The 16,628-nt window shown below is 39.9% G+C and overlaps 1 protein-coding gene across 1 annotated transcript in view; it reads right to left on the reverse strand.

Annotated features, from left to right (window-relative positions):
- The window catches only part of LOC111319404 (uncharacterized), a 44,967-nt gene that overhangs the window by 12,486 nt on the left and 15,853 nt on the right, over nt 1–16,628 (reverse strand). The window contains exons 4-5 of the mRNA XM_088749599.1: nt 13,298–13,369; nt 2,759–2,830 (exon numbers count right to left, since the gene is read on the reverse strand). Of these exons, the coding sequence (XP_088605725.1) occupies nt 2,759–2,830; nt 13,298–13,369 (144 nt within the window). The remainder of the gene's footprint in view (nt 1–2,758; nt 2,831–13,297; nt 13,370–16,628) is intronic.

The following is a 16,628-nucleotide window of genomic DNA, read 5'->3' on the forward strand; positions in this document are numbered from 1 at the left end:
TTTCACGATCGAATTGCCAACTCTGTTGTCTAGACGTGAAAATGTGCATTCTTCTCATCGCTGGGGACTCTCCTGGTTTACTCTTGAACCTTTCAAGCAGATGAGGGCGGTTCTTCAAAGAGCAAAAGAGAGCATATCGCTCTCCCTTCTTTAAAGCTATCAGCTCCGCGAGGCTCATTTGGCCGAGTGTGGTAAATATTAGGGTTGCGAATGATTAGTGCTCAATTTCGAGGACTCTCCTTGAGTACTGGCTATTCTTTTCATTCATATGCATTCTTTAGATCTGGCTCTATGTTCTGATGTGATTCGGCATTTGGGTGGCATACCCTGACATCAGAAAATGCCAATCGTTGGTGTTTGCAGATTGCACGTGTGTGAAGGTCCAACTTTGCGCCTTATGCTTTTTCAGCTCCTCTGATCAGCTGTGCCTCACTGATGTCTTGAAGGAAGGGATCAACTTCACCATCACCGTATACCGTGCTCAAGAGTTCAGCTACCAGGTCTATCGGATCATCATGTCTTTATATGAAAAATCCTTCTCGTTTACAAATCATGGCGTAGTCTAGCGTTAAAACTTCCCCACATACAAACGTGGAGTGAATATTTTGATAGCTCGTCAACATCACGGAATTCCTGTGTATTCAGGTTGAAGCCCAATTCTTGGGGATGAAGTACAGTCAGCCACACTGCCGACCCTTTTGCAGCTGCCTGGTCTAGCGTTCGCATCGCGTAGAATGCGACGACATATGCAGGTACTTTTTTAAGTCTATCGGCGGTAGATTTGAAGGTCCACCGAGAAGATTGAAGAGAGCGAAATTATGAGGAAAATAGCTAAGTCGCCTACCTGCGCTTACGTTTTTCAGTTTTAATCACAAACTAGTTGCCGTGGCTATTTCCCGGTATGTGTACTTTGTAGAAGAGGGTTCTATAAACAAATTCACATAAAGGTCGTTTTGTTCGGTTTCCATAACCATTATCGAAGCTGCTTTTTAAAATGGCAATTTTAGATGCTATACAGTAAGGACGCCGATCTACAGGGTGAATAATCCGATGAACTTATCCGCGAAACCCCACAGTCAGTATAAGGAATAGTTACTCCTATGTTTCATGCAAATTGTTGTTGCGCTCAATGATAAACTGAGCACTGTAAGTACATGTCGCGAGAGACAATAGCATTCTGGGTGCTGGCCTGATCTTTAGTGGTGCCTTCGCCTTTATCCTCTATGTCCTTTCTATTGGTTCTTCTTTTGCGATTGACTGAGTTTGGTGCCTACTTAACTAAAGACTCATCTTGTAGCTGGTGTGTTTGAGATGTGATCTGATCAACGAGGGAGGTTGTCAGTTTGATTGAAGAAATGTACTCCCGACTTGCTTCCCAGCATGGCATCCCAGGCGGATTGGGATCTCAAAGATGTCCTTATCTAAGTGATTACACCTGTGTTCAGTTATCACAGAATAAATACCTGAGATCTTGCATTCTCCAGTGCCTCTAGTAGATCTTAGCTGTCGGGCAGTGTTCGGTGGCTTGAGAGTAATCTGCGAAATTCAACGACTTCACTGACCCAATCAGACATCTTCTCACTAACTGATTTCTCTAGACACTCTCGCGAGTTTATCACCGCGCCCTTCCTTTCTTATGTTAACGTTAGTTTAATTTCCTTCAATACTTCTTCCACACTTTCTTTCCTGTATGGCTTTGCGATAATCCACATTCGTTTGAAAATTAGCCAAACTCTAGACCCAGGGTATCCAGCATGCCCCAGTATCTCTTGATTTCTGTAGTAGAGCCCTCCTCATCCACATCGTCGGCGAACCAGCTCACCTTTACTGTGAATGCCGTCTGTAGACTCGTGATCAGAGGCTGCCTGCGACTTGAAGTGCCTTAACCGACGGTGATTAGTTAACACTGGTTAAGATGTTTACTTCTCTTTTTAGTGGCTTCATAATCGGTCCTTTAAGCATCATTACACGCCTATAGAATCTGAGTTCGCCTCTTTTTAAAGTAGCCTTCCCATTGATTTCAAGTGGCCTTGTCAACTGCGTATTAAACATGACGAATGGCTAAATCGTACTCAACTAACTAAAGACTTCATAACATTTTGATGCCCTTCTTTTGCAAGTTTAACAAGCAAGCAAGTACGTTTGACTTCCATACCACAAAGGTGCAACAATAGGTATATTAAGGAGTCCCTCACGGTTTATTGACCTGACTCCTGTTTCGATTTGTTGTATGGAGCTTAGAGATCGACGCTGTGTGATGCCGCTTCACTTATCGATTACTCTCTAACATGGGAAAACTTGTAAAAGGCTAGAGTTAGGAGTATAGTATTTGAAAAGAAGAGTAAAAGAAAATACGAAAGGAAATTGTGGTCTATTAAAAATTTCATTGAAAAAGCTCCTTCGCAAATAGTCTTTGATCAGTAATGTCCATAGCGACCAAAATTTAAAGATATATTTATATATATATGAGCATGGGATGAAGTGTTCGGGTTAAGCAGAACCGAGAGCCATCAAGCGTAGGGATAGAAGCGGTGGTTCCACAGGCAGCATGTGACTTACCTTGCACCCACCCACCACCTCTACCATTGTACTTGCAGGGGGAAAAATAAACTCTCTGTCCACGTAAACAGAACATTCCTACTTCGTAGCTGATTTTATTTGGAGCTTAGACAAAGCTGCTCGTATTTACTGGTATTTTTACCAATGCGCGGTGGATTTGAAGCGTTCCTTGCATAAATAACAGAGACTGTAAACTTACAGCACACTCAGCTGGTTATTGCTACTGAAAATGCCTGCTGGTAATTTCTTCAACTGGTTATTATCCAAAAACCTAACAAAAGTAATATGAAGGAGTGTTAATTAGATTGTGCCGGTCGACAATGTGCAGGAACTGTGTTTGCCCGAAAATGTTGTGTGTCTTATGTCTTCTTTTAAAGGACCTAAGATATGATACCTGTTTGCTGCGTGTGTGTCGGTGTAAAACACTGAAAACAGCATATCAACGGCACCAAAAGTTCGTTCTCCCAAAATCCGTAACTACTATACGTAAAGCCACCGAAGAGGATGTTTCATTGTTCCCTCATTACTCCAATTTACTATTCTAAAGGCATCAGAATATGAAAATTTCCAGTGGTATCACACTGAGGGGTTTATGGCAAATACTGAAATCGCTGGAAAATCGCTGCTCTGATCTACTGATATTCACGCCTACTCGGGATGGATTTGATGTGTTCTTTGCTTAAAAAGGGCAGGCTCCAAACTTACAAGTAAAGCAAAACAAATAAATAGGGTAAGTTTCAAAAGAAACTGTGGTGCTGGGTGAGTGGGGGTAACAACTGATAATTTGATTTTATCAACTGAGTTGATAATGTAAATTGACGACCGTTTAAACAAGTTTCAAAGCTGGCGTTTCGAGCGTTAACCCTTCACCAGATCGGAAGGAGGAATGGTGCAGTTTGCGTGTGTTAATATACAGAAAGTGGAGTTACGGAGTTACGCTAATGGTGGGAATAAGGTAAAAAAAAAAACAAAAATAAAGTAGTATAATAAGAAACATCCATTGATACCTATGGCATTACCAGTGCCGATTTGAAAGATAAACTTTTGTTCAAAAGTTTTTGGCTTTCCAAACTTCTTGAGTGTAAGGAAAGGGCGCAGATTGTAAAATGCTGCTAAGAATGATTAGGCAGATTAAAGTATCTAGCGACTGGTTTTGACGCGTCCTTGTTATACATGTCTACGTCGCAAAGCTGTCCTCGGAAACGGCCACTTTGTAGTATACCTGTTTCGGCAATGTATATCTCTTTGCAATAAGTGCAAGTTATGCAACACATGACATTAGCAGAGGTACACGTGAACTAATCAGTAATCTTAATGCATCGTTTGGGTCGCGATATCTTCTCAGTGTTGTGAATGAAAGGACAAGTATTGCATCGTACGCATTTGAAAGTTTTGGGTTGGTCATTAGCTTAAAGTGAACCTCTGACCAAAAAGTTTCCTATGTTTTTCTCGCGTTTGAGTATAATAAGTGGTGGTTGCGAAAAAATAGTGCCAGATCCTTGATTGTTTTGAAGTCATTCAAACAATAATGGTTTAACTGCGTGGTTGTGGGGATGAAATGTGAGAGTAAATGGAATGCGGTAGGTGAATTCTTCTTATGTGACGTTTGAAATGCTGACTGTCGATCAATAAGTTGGGCGCACTGATGGCCTGCTTGAATAACAAAAACAGGATAACCGCCTATTTCGAAAAACTGGCACATCGCCTGTGATCTGTCGAAAAAATCAGCGTCGTTACATAAACGACGAGGTACTGTCAGCCACACTAATGCTCCTTTTCAGCTTTCAGGTCGAGTACTCGTAACGTGCAGAATGTTGCGACACATCCGGTACTTTTTTGATCCCATCAGCGGTCAATTTGAAGGTCCTCCAAGAAAAGAGAGCGACTCAATCTTCAGGTTGTATAATGCGATGAACCATTTGCGAAACTTTACAGTCAGTGTATAAAAACGTTTTCCTATGTTCCATGCAAACCGTTAATTCCTACTTGATAAAATGGGCACTTTAAGTACATGTCACAAGCAGCATTCTGCGCGGTTGCGTGATGTCTTCAGGTACTCTCGCCCTAATAATCTCTGTCATGTCTTTGAGTTCTTCTGCTCTCTCGCGATTGACTGCGTTTTTGCCAACTGAGCTAAAGACGTCTTGTATGTAGCTACTGTGTTTGAAATGTGACATGCCTAACGAAGGGCGTTGTCAATTTGATGAAACGCACTACCGACTTGCTTCCCGGCCTGGATTTCCATGGGAAAGGCCTCCCAGGCGGAATGAGATCGCAAGGATGTCCCTATCTAGCTCATTACACCTGTGTTCCGTTATAACAGATATAAGTACCTGGGATATTGCATTTTTCAGTAGTATTAATAGATCCTATCTGTCAGGCAGTGTTCCTAGGTACCAGGTCGCCGATGTAAAAGCGACAGAACGTGCCTGTAGCTGTGTCTGAGGAAACTCTACCAGTTGAGCTACCTCACTGACCCAATCAGACACTTCATCACTGAAGTATTCGTCTAGATACTCTCGTAAGTCTGTTGCCACGCACAGATTTTTTTTCCACTCCAATGTTATTTTAATGCTCGTTTCCTTAAATACTTCTTTCACACTTACTTTCTTGTCCGGTTTTGAGATAATCCAGTAGTTCTTGTCGTTTGGAGGGTAGCACAAATCTGGACCCATGGTACTTAGCATGCCCCACCCACATTATTGGCGGACCAACACTGCTTTACTGTGGACGCCTTCTGTAGACATGCCATCGGAGGCTGGATGCTAAGAGCAGATAGAGTCATAGTGATCGGATCTGCCTGTGATTTCCTGCCCTCTGCTTAGAGGATATATTTGTCATCGGTGATAAGTTAAGAGTAGTTACAATGTTTATTTCTCTTTCAATTGGCTTTGTAATCGGTCTTTTAAGCATGATTAAGCGCATATAAAATCTGGGTGTGCTTGTCAACCCTGTACTCTTTTAGAACCTTAAAACCGGTCACATTGAGACAACCTTTTGACGCAACAAGCTACAATAAATTAGTAACACACGTATTCTAAATATGACCTGACTGTGTTTTGATTTTTTTTTAATGCAAATCTTCTCTTACGACCTATATTACTTACAATACATAAACTGCATTACAACGCATTACCCACAATGTATCAATTACGATACATTACTCACCATGAGCTGCTTGCAATGAAATCCTACAATTATTATCCTATATACAATGCTAACATTAAACGAATTCTACATGACTACTTATATTATTAACAGGTTCATTATTGTAAATATGTTTTAAAAATTTTGCAAGGAATACTTGCAAAAAGTATTGGAATGTTGATCAAATATTTTTATTGTTCTATTTTTGAGAAAGATATCTAATTCACTCCTTTTATTAGCTATTTCCATTGATACTCTCTCGATTTTCGATGTTTCATTTTGCTCAGAAAGCACTGAATGATGCTCTCAACAAACTCCTCTTGCTTTCATAAATGGTTTTCTTACCCGTTTGAATTATGGTATTCAAAAATGTTATATATCCTTTGATATGCAGCCCAACGACTGACTTTCCAATAAATATTTCCATCGTTAAAACCATAATTTGAATCAAGCGTACACTGGAGCTCCAATTCACAATTTGATCCTAGAATTTAGACACGGAGATGCATTGTACACGAAAATCCCTGAGGAATTCATCATAACTGTTCCAAAAGATGCCTAAAAACGAGGGTCTAGAGACATTTTGTGCAGATTATAATTTTTAGTTAGAATTCTATGTATAATACTAAATTGGAATTCTCTTAATTGTGTATCTAACTTGCGCTGATATGGAATGATGCGAAAGTCTTTCCAAGGAGAATTTGTTTGAAAAAAAAAATGGCTCCATTTCTTTTGTGCCGAGGGAGTGCAAGCAGATGTGCTTTTATCACTTTTAGATCGCTTTTGAAGCTCAATAGCCTTGTTTTTTTGGAAATCTAAACAAATTTTGTAGAATCAAAGTCGTAATCTTTGCGAAAAGCAATAGTCCATTTACCTATTTACTGACTGGTGATAACTTTATGGAGCCACCGTGGATTGAGTCTATAAGGAGTTCGAATAACTTTAACTACCGTAAATTATTGATAAAATACACTCGAACAAATAGGGGATAATGTAAGTGTACATATACATATAAAAAATAAAGCTAAGCTGGGATATGATCTCCGTTAAGTAGAGTTTGTCCGGTTCGGGGCGGCCATTTTCTCTTGCCCTCTTTAGTTTCTTTAATTGATGACGACGGTTCATCGTCCACCGACATCTCGCAAGCGTAGAGCGGTGAACTCTTGTATATAGTTATTTATTTCATGTTGGTGCACGTAGAATGTTCTCTATCTCTTTTCTTTCCCTAAGATTGCATTTTATTATTTCTCGCTTTATGAAAATCCTACCAAATCGAACGTTGATTGCATTGCATTGAAGTAACAGATCAGCCGGCGGAGAGTTTAGGTGTAAAGGATACCAGACGAATTGTCTCGAGATCTTAGTCACGATTGTAGTTACAATGTTTACTTCAGTTTTTATTCCTTTTCTAATCGGTCCTTTTAGCGTCACTAAGCTCATATAAAACATAGATGAGCATCCTTTTAAAGTGCTTCTCTCTTTGATTTCGTACTGCCTTGACAAACTTGTACTTTCGAGGTTTTTTGATATGGCGCAGGCGAGTCCGACGTAAGAGAACCTTTGCTGTTTGGTTTAGGTTACGTGTTATAGTTATGCGCAAACGAATACAAATTAACATCATTGTACAATTTTAACTGATTTATCGAGTAATCTTTTTCAGCCAAATGTTTATCGCCTCAGCTGGCGACCGAACGCCGATAGATCGCAGCCCTGTTATTTGTAACAATATATCCATTTTAGTGAGAGCCGTTTTGTTATATGTGTTAATTATTAGAAAATAATACATTCAATAAAGAATTGTAAACGCTTTACCATTTATTTATCACGTTTGACAGAGAGGAGCGATATAGTGTGTTTATTTTAGCAGGCCCAAATGAAAACGCTATGTTCAAGTTTATATTGCCATGCAAGTATGGTCACGATATAAAATTTAATTTTATGTCATGACCATATAAAGATATCCTGTTTAAAATAATTGGTTTAAGAGTTCAAAAGGGAGGATCAAAAGAGAACCGGCATGTTAGTCTTTTGATCAGGCTTCATGAAGCATAATTTGCATGCGTTATAGTCAGTGATATGTAATCTGTAATTTCGAAGTCTCACACGGTGGATTAGTCAGGACACAGCAAAGTAATGGGACATTAAATGTCTGGGTGAGAAAGTTGTCTACAAGAGAATGTAGAGAACCGCTGGGTGTTCATAGCGTTGCAAAGTCCCTGTGAGAGTACCTCTAGTGCCTTGTATCGACAATTTCAAGGAATCTTAGTCGCTTTTTGACAACTTCATCGGGCAAATAAAAGTTGTGGCCATTGTTTATCCCAGCGTTTTTTTTTTCATTCATTCAAACTAGGTATTTTTTTAATTCTTTTGTCGAAAGTGATAATTACCCTGTCATGCAAATCTTTGTCTGCACTCTTAGATTTTTATGGTATGTCTGTATTCTGTAAGTTTGCAATCCATCCTTTAAGAGTTTGCTTTATTGCAAACGGCATTCAAACCTGTTAAAATTGTTCTATTTTATTACGACTCAGGCAGTCAGAGGGCCAATAGCTAAAATCAACCAATCAAAATGTTCTATTGCCGGTCAATATTCTCTCAGTATTGCACCGGGCACTGTCCCCAATGGTCCCGAATGATACCGCACTTGTGTCCCTTTGAACTTCAGTCGTATAATAAATCTCTTATTAACCAAGCTTTCTCGAGAGCGTACTGGAAGAATATCAGCCCTCGGTCTTTTTTGTACGCACCTCGCCGCGCTCGGTCCGTACTGTCAAGACCTCGGGCCGATATTCTCCCAGTACGGCCCCCACGCTTGGTTAATAAGATATATGTATTTAATAGTGTATACTGAAAAAGTATTCACAGCTCCTAGGATATTTCATGTCGGTATAACCGTTCGAAGGTGTTGCATAACTAGTAATTATCTAGTTTGAAATAAGTTGTGATCTTATCGCATAATTCAAAAGTGCAGCCTTTCTTCAAAAGTGATGATCACAACCTCTGCCAAAAGGGGATTACAGTTTTTCTGGAGAGGAATGCAAGACCACTCTATTGAGAGCTTCGAGAAAAGGATATTGTTTCTTAGTTTACTTTTTGTGCCTTCATCTCACTTTGAAAATTTAGTTTAAAAACATTTACTGCATCACAATATCCTCTCTTGAGGCTCTTTTTTTCTTCCCGCGAGCTGATGATTATTAATGTAGAAGCTAGTATTTTTACTTTTATACCACAAATTTTGCAAAAATGGATAAATTAATGAGTACTGCACGGTACTCGTGTTCGATTTATGGTTCTCCGTTTGAAGATCAGTACTTTTCTATAGTTCGCTTGATTGTTTTTTTTTCTTTTATTCTGAGCAGACAATACAGTTTTCTTCACAAGGAAACTTATCCCCTGCCTTCCATTACATTCGCATCGAAAAAGTTCTACCTCATAGTTGTTTTTGTTCTGCGACCGCAGATCCTTGCTCTCATCTGTGATATTCTTACCAGTACGAGTTGAATTTGACGCGTTCCTTACACAAGCTTAAGTGAGACAGGTTCCTTACGTACAGCCGTCTCAGTAGGATATTGTTACTGAGAGTGCCTGATGGTAATTTCTTCAACTGACTGATTAATAATTTAAGAGATATCTGACTTCAGTTATCAAATATTTGAGTGAATCGAAAAGTTTAAAAGCACACCAATTTATTCACCTCTGTTGATTATCAAGCCGTCAATCAAATCAATTGAAACTTGTATCGTACTCTTCTTAAGGATGTACCAGTGTGTATGCAAACCGTCAGAGTAATTTGTTAAATACAGTTGTAGTAAGGGCTTTTTACATTTGACCTACTTTGGGGTGATTTTTTAGTGAAAACCTAGAAAAACCTGGGGGTGATCTATCTTCCCCCAGAAGTAACCAAAAAAGAAACCAGTTTTTCTTTTTGAGTTTTGGGGTCGATCCTTTGAAATCTTCGTGGACACGTTCTTCATTTTAATTCATTTTGGGAACGTATGAAATGCTCTATGAAAATTTAAAGCATATTTCTGGACTTAAAATCTAAAATTTCACGATCGAATTGCTAACTCTGTTGTCTGGACGTGAAATGAGCATTCCTTGCATTACTGGGGACTTTCCTCGTTTACCCTTGAACCCTTTAGGCAGATGAGGGAGGTTCTTCAAAGGAATAAGAGAGCATATTGCTCTCCCTTCTTTAAAGCTATCAGCGCCGCGAGGCTCATTTGGCCGAGTGTGGTAAATATTAGGGGTGCAAATGATTAGTGCCTAATTTCGAGAACTCTCTTTGAGTACTGGCTGTTCTTTTTACTCATATAAATAAAGGCTGATAGTTTATAAAGAAAATTTTTGGGGCTGCGTCGGTGGGGGTAACGAAATAATTTGGATATATCAACAAAGTTGAAATGGTAAATTGGCCGCCGTAACGATTACAAAGGCTGACGTTTCGAGCGTTAGCCCTTCGTCGGAGCGAACTGTGGGTTGAGTGTGCTTTTAAAGGCATAAAATGGCTGTTCTTGTCATTCATATGCATTCTTTAGATCTGTTATGGCTCTATGTTCTTATGTGATTCGACATTTGGGTGGCAGACCCTGACATCTGAGAATGCCGATCGTTGGTGTTTGCAGGTTGCACGTGTGTGAAGGTCCAACTTTGTGCCTTATGCTTTGTAAGCTCCTCTGATCAGCTGTGATTCACTGATGTCTTGGAGGAACGGATCAACTTCATCATCGCCGTATACCGCACTCAAAAGTTCCGATACCAGGTCTCTCGGATCATCATGTCTTTGTACGAAAAATCCTTCTCGTTTACAAATCATGGCGTAGTCTGAAGTAAAAACTTCCCCACATACACACGTGGGGGGAATATTTTGATGGCTTGTCAGCATCATGGAATTCCTGTTTATTCAGGTAGAGGCCCAATTCTCGGGGATGAAATACAGTCAACCAAATTACCGACACTTTCAGCTGTTAGGTCTAGCGTTCGCATCGCGTAGAATGCGACGACAGATGCAGGTACTTTTTTAAGTCCTTCGGCGGTAAATTTCAAGGTCCGTTGAGAAAATTAAGGAGAGCGAAACAATAAGGAAAATGATTATAAATCCTCTACCTGCGCCTACGTTTTTCAGTTTTAATCACAAAGTAGTTTCCGTGGCTATTTGCCGGTATAAGTACTTTGTAGAAGAGGGTTCAATAAATAAATTATAGAGAGCTCGTTTTGTACGGTTTCTATAACCATTATTGAAGCTGTTTTTTAAAAAGGCAATTTTAGATGCTATACAGTATGGAGGCTGATCTACAATGTGAATAATCCGATGAACTATTCGCGAAACCCCACAGTCAGCATAAGGGAAAGTTACTCCTATGTTTCATGAAAATTGTTATTGCACTTGATGATAAACTGGCAACTGTAAGTATATGTCGCAAGAGACAATAGCATTCTGGTTGGTGACCTGATCTTTAGTGCTGACTTCGCCTTTATCCTCTATTTCCGGTCTATTGGTTCTTCTGCTCTTTCGCGATTGACTGCCTTTCATGCTGACTTGACTAAAGACTCATCTTGTAGCTGGTGTGTTTGAGTTGTGATGTGATCAACGAGGGTTTGTAACTGACTGATAAAGCGTACTCCCGACTTACTTCCCGGCTTGGATGGCACAGGCCTCCCAGGCGGAGTGGGATCTAATAGATGTCCCTATCTAAGTGATAACACCAGTGTTCAGGTATCACAGAACAAGCACATGAGATATTGCATTCTCAAGTGGCTTTAGTAGATCCAGGCTGTCGGGCAGTGTTCGGTGGCCTGAGGGAAATCTGCGAATTCAACTACTTCACTGACCCAATCAGACACCTTCTCGCTAACTTATTTCTCTAGACACTCACGTGAGCTTATTGCCGCGCCCTTCCCTTGTTATGTCAACGTTAGTTTCCTTAAATACCTCTTGCACACCTTCTTTCTTGTATGGCTTTGTGATAATCCAGCAGTCGTTTGGAAAGTAGCCAAACTCTAGACCCAAGATATCCACTATGCCACACTATATCTTGATTTCTATGGTAGAGCCTTCCCCACCTGCATCGTCAGCGAACCAGCACTCCTTTACTGTGGATGCCTTCTGTAGACTCGTGATCAGAGGCTGGCTGCTAAGAGCCTTAACCGACGGTGATAAGTTAATAGTAGTTAAAATGTTTACTAGTACTTCTCTTTTTTGTGGTTTTGTAATCGGTCCTTCAAGCATCATTAGGCGTATATAAAATCTGAGTTCGCCTCTTTTTCAAGTAGTTCTCCCATTGATTTCGAGTGGCCCTATCAACTTTGTACTAAACATGACGAATGGCTAAATCGTACTGAATTAACTAAAGACCTCATAACATTTTGATGCCCTTCTTTTGCAAGTTTAACAAGCAAGCAAGTACGTTTGACTTCCATACCACAAAGATGCAACAACAAGTAAATTAAGGAGTGCCCTATGGGTTATGACCTAACCCTGTTTCGATTTGTTGTATGGAGTTTAGAGATCGATGCTGTGTGATGTCGCTTCACTTATCGATTACTCTCTAACATAGGAAAACTTGTAAAAGACTAGAGTTAAGAGTATAGTATTTAAACAACAAACATATGAAATACATATATATGAACTGCGGTTATGAAACGTATATGTGCACGATCCTTCGCAGTAAAGCACTATTTAAGCAATAGTGAAAATCAGACCTGAAAAAAATTCAGGCCTCTACGGGATTCGAACCACTGACCTCTGCGATACTAGTGCAGCGCTCTACCAATTGAGCTAACAAGCTGACTGCGAGCAGGCCATCAAATTAATTCGACATAAACCCGTAAGATGATAAATTAAACAACAAACATATGAAATACATATATATGAACTGCGGTTATTAAACGTATATGTGCACGATCCTTCACAGTAAAGCACTATTTAAGCAATAGTGAAAATCAGACCTGAAAAAAATTCAGGCCTTAGTGCTTTACTGCGAAGGATCGTGCACATATACGTTTCATAACCGCAGTTCATATATATGTATTTCATATGTTTGTTGTTTGATTTATCATCTTACGGGTTTAAGTCGAATTAGTTTGATGGCCTGCTCCCAGTTGGCTTGTTAGCTCAATTGGTAGAGCGCTGCACTAGTATCGCAGAGGTCAGTGGTTCGAATCCCGTACAGGCCTGAATTTTTTTCAGGTCTGATTTTCACTATTGCTTAAATAGTGCTTTACTGCGAAGGATCGTGCACATATACGTAAGTATAGTATTTGACAAAAAGAGAAAAAAAAAACCAAAGGAAATTGTGGTCCAAGGAAATTCCATTGACAAATTTCCTTCGCGAATAGTCTTTGATCAGTAATGTCCAAAGCGACCGTCCTGCCCCCCGCCGCCATCCGCCCCCCCCCCCCCCCCACCGCTTCGACAATTGTACTCGCAGGGGGAAAAATAAACTCTCTGTCCGCGTAAACAGAACATTGCTACTTCGCAGCTGATTTTATTTGGAGCTTAGACAAAGCTGCTCGTATCTGCTGGTATTTTCACCAGTGCGCGTTGAATTTGACGCGCTTCTTACACAGAAAAGACAGACTCTAAACTTACAGCCATCTCAGCTGGGTATTGGTTCTGAAAATGCCTGGTGGTAATTTCTTGAACTGGTTATTTTCCAAAAACCTACCAAAAGTAATATGAAGGAGTGTTAATTAGATTGTGCCGGTCAACATAGTGCAGGAACTGTGTTTGCCCGAAAATGTTGTGTGCCTTATGTCTTCTTTTAAAAGACCTAAGATATGATACTCGTTCGCTGCGTGTGTGTAGGTGTAAAACACTGAAAAAAGCATATCAAAGGCACCAAAAGTTCGTTCGCCCAAAATCTGCAACCACTATATGTAACGTCACCTAAGAGGATGTTTCATTGTTCCCTCATTACTCAATTTACTTTATTCAAAGGGCATCAGAATATAAAAATTTCCAGTGGTATTACACCGAGGGGCTTATGGCAAATACTAAAATCGCTAGAAAATTGCTGCTCTGATCTGCTGATATTCATGCCTACTCGGGATGGATTTGATGTGTTCTTTGCTTAAAAAGGGCAGGCTACAAACTTACAAGTAAAGAAAAGCAAATAAAGAGGGTAAGTTTCAAAAGAAACTGTGGCGCTGCGTGGGTGGGGATAACAACAGATAACTTCATTTTATCAACTGAGTTGATAATGTAAATTGGCCACCGTTTAAAAAGGTTTCAAAGCTGACGTTTCCAGGGTTAGCCCTTCGTCAGATCGAATGGAGGAATTGTACGTTGTACGTGTGTTAATATGCAGGAAGTGAAGTTACGCTATTGGTGGGAATAAGGTGAAAAGAAAAACAAAAATAAATTGGTAGAATAAGAAACATCCATTGATACCTATGGCATTAACAGTGCCGATTTGAAAGATAAACTCTCGTTCAAAAGTTTTTTGGCTTTCCAAACTTCCTGAGTGTAAGGAAAGGGCGCAGACTGCAATATGCTGCTAAGAATTATTTGGCAGATTAAAGTATCTAGCCACTGGTTTTGACGCGTCCTTGTTATACATGTCTTCGTCGCAAAGCTGTCCTCGGAAACGACCACTTTGTAGTGTACCTGTTTCGGCAATGTATATCTTTTTGCAATAAGTGCAAGTTATGCAAAACATGACAGTAGCGGAGGTACACGTGAACTAATCACTAATCTTAATGCATCGTTTGGGTCGCGATATCTTCTCAGCGTTATGAATTAAAGGACAAGTATTGCATCGTACGCATTTGAAAGTTCTGGGTTGGTCATTAGTTTAAAGTGAACCTCTGACCAAAAAAATGCCTATGATTTTGTCGTGTTTGAGTATAATAAGTGGAGGTTGCGAAAAAATAGTGCCAGACCCTTGATTGTTTTGAAGTCATTCAGACAATAATGATTTAACTGCGTGGTTGTGGGGATGAAATGTGAGAGTGCATGGAATGCGGTGGGTGAATTCTTCTTATGTGACGTTTGAAATGCTGACTGTCGATCAATAAGTGGGGCGCACTGATGGCCCGCTTAAATAACAGAAAAAGGATAACCACTTTTTTCGAAAAACTGGCACATTGCCTCTGATCTGTCGAAAAAGTCAGAGTCTTTACATAAACGACGAGGTACTGTCAGCCACACCAATGTTCCTTTTCAGCTTTCAGGTCGAATACTCGCAACGTGCAGAATGTTGCGACACAGCCGTGTACTTTATTAAGCCCATCAGCGGTCAACTTGAAGGTCCTCCGAGAAAAAAAAACGACTCAATCGGTACTCATTAGGGAAGCTAATCTTCAGGTTGTATAATCCGATGAACCATTTGCGAAACTTCACAGTCAGTGTATAAAAAATTTTTCCTATGTTTCATGCAAACTGTTAATTCCTACTTCATAAAATGGGCACTGTAAGTACATGTCGCAAGCAGCATTCTGCGCGGCTGCGTGATGTCTTGAGGTATTTTCGCCCTAATCATCTCTAGCATGTCTTTGAGTTCTTCTGCTCTCTCGCGATTGACTGCGTTTTTTGCCAACTGAGCTAAAGACGTCTTGTAGGTAGCTAATTTGTTTGATATGTGACATGCCTAACGAAGAGCGTTGTCACTTTGATGAAACGCACTACCGACTTGCTTCCCGGTCTGGATTTCCATGGGACAGGCCTCCCAGGTGGACTGAGATCGCAAGGATATCCGTATCTAGCTCATTACACCTGTGTTCCGTTATAACAGATATAAGTACATGAGATATTGCATTTTTCAGTGGTATTAATAGATTCTATCTGTCAGGCAGTGTTCCTAGGTACTAGGTCACCGATGTGAAAGCGACAGAACGTATCTGTAGCTGTGTCTGAGGAAACTTTGCCAGTTGAGCTACTTTACTGACCCAATCAGACACTTTATCATTGAAGAATTCCTCTAGATACTCTCGTAAGCCTGTTGCCGCGCCCAGATTTCTCTTCGCCTTAAATGTTATTTTAATGCTCCTTTCCTTAAATACTTCTTTCACACTTTCTTTCTTGTCCAGTTTTGCGATAATCCAGTAGTTCTTGTCGTTTGGAGTGTAGCAAAAATCTGGACCCATGGTACTGAGCCTGCCCCACCCACATTATTGGCGGACCAGCACTGCTTTACTGTGGACGCCTTCTGTAGACATACCATCGGAGGCTGGATGCTAAGAGCACATAGAGTCATAGCGGTCGGATCTGCATGTGATTTTCCTGCCTTCTGCTGACACGATTTCTTTGTCATCGGTGATAAGTTAAGAGTAGTTACAATGTTTATTTCTGTTTCAACTGGCTTTGTAATCGATCTTTTAAGCAGGATTAAGTGCATAGAAAATCTGAGTGTGCTTGTCAACGCTGTACTCCTTTAGAACCTTAAAACCAGTCACATTGAGACAACCTTTTGACGCAACAAGCTACAATAAATTAGTAACCCATGTACTCTAAATATGACCAGACTGTGTTTTGATTTTTTTTTAAATGCAAATCTTCTCTTACGACCTATATTACTTACAATACATAAACTGCATTACAACACATTACCCACAATATATCAATTACGATACATTACTCACCATGAGCTGCTTGCAATGAAATTCTACAACTATTATCCTATATACAATGCTAACATTAAACGAATTCTACATGATTACTTATATTATTAACAGGTTCATTATTGTAAATATGTTTCAAAAATTTTGCAAGGAATACTTGGAAAAAGTAATGGAATGTTCATCAAATATTTTCATTGTTCTATTTTTTGAGAAAGATATCTAATTCACTCCTTTTATTAGCTATTTCCATTGATACTCTTGGGATTTTCGATGTTTCATTTTGCTTAGAAAACACTGAATGATGCCCTCAACAAACTCCTCTTGCTTTCATAAATCGTTTTCTTACCTGTTTGAATTATGGT

Source organism: Stylophora pistillata, chromosome 2 (assembly GCF_964205215.1).
Source record: "Stylophora pistillata chromosome 2, jaStyPist1.2, whole genome shotgun sequence".
NCBI lineage: Eukaryota > Metazoa > Cnidaria > Anthozoa > Scleractinia > Pocilloporidae > Stylophora > Stylophora pistillata.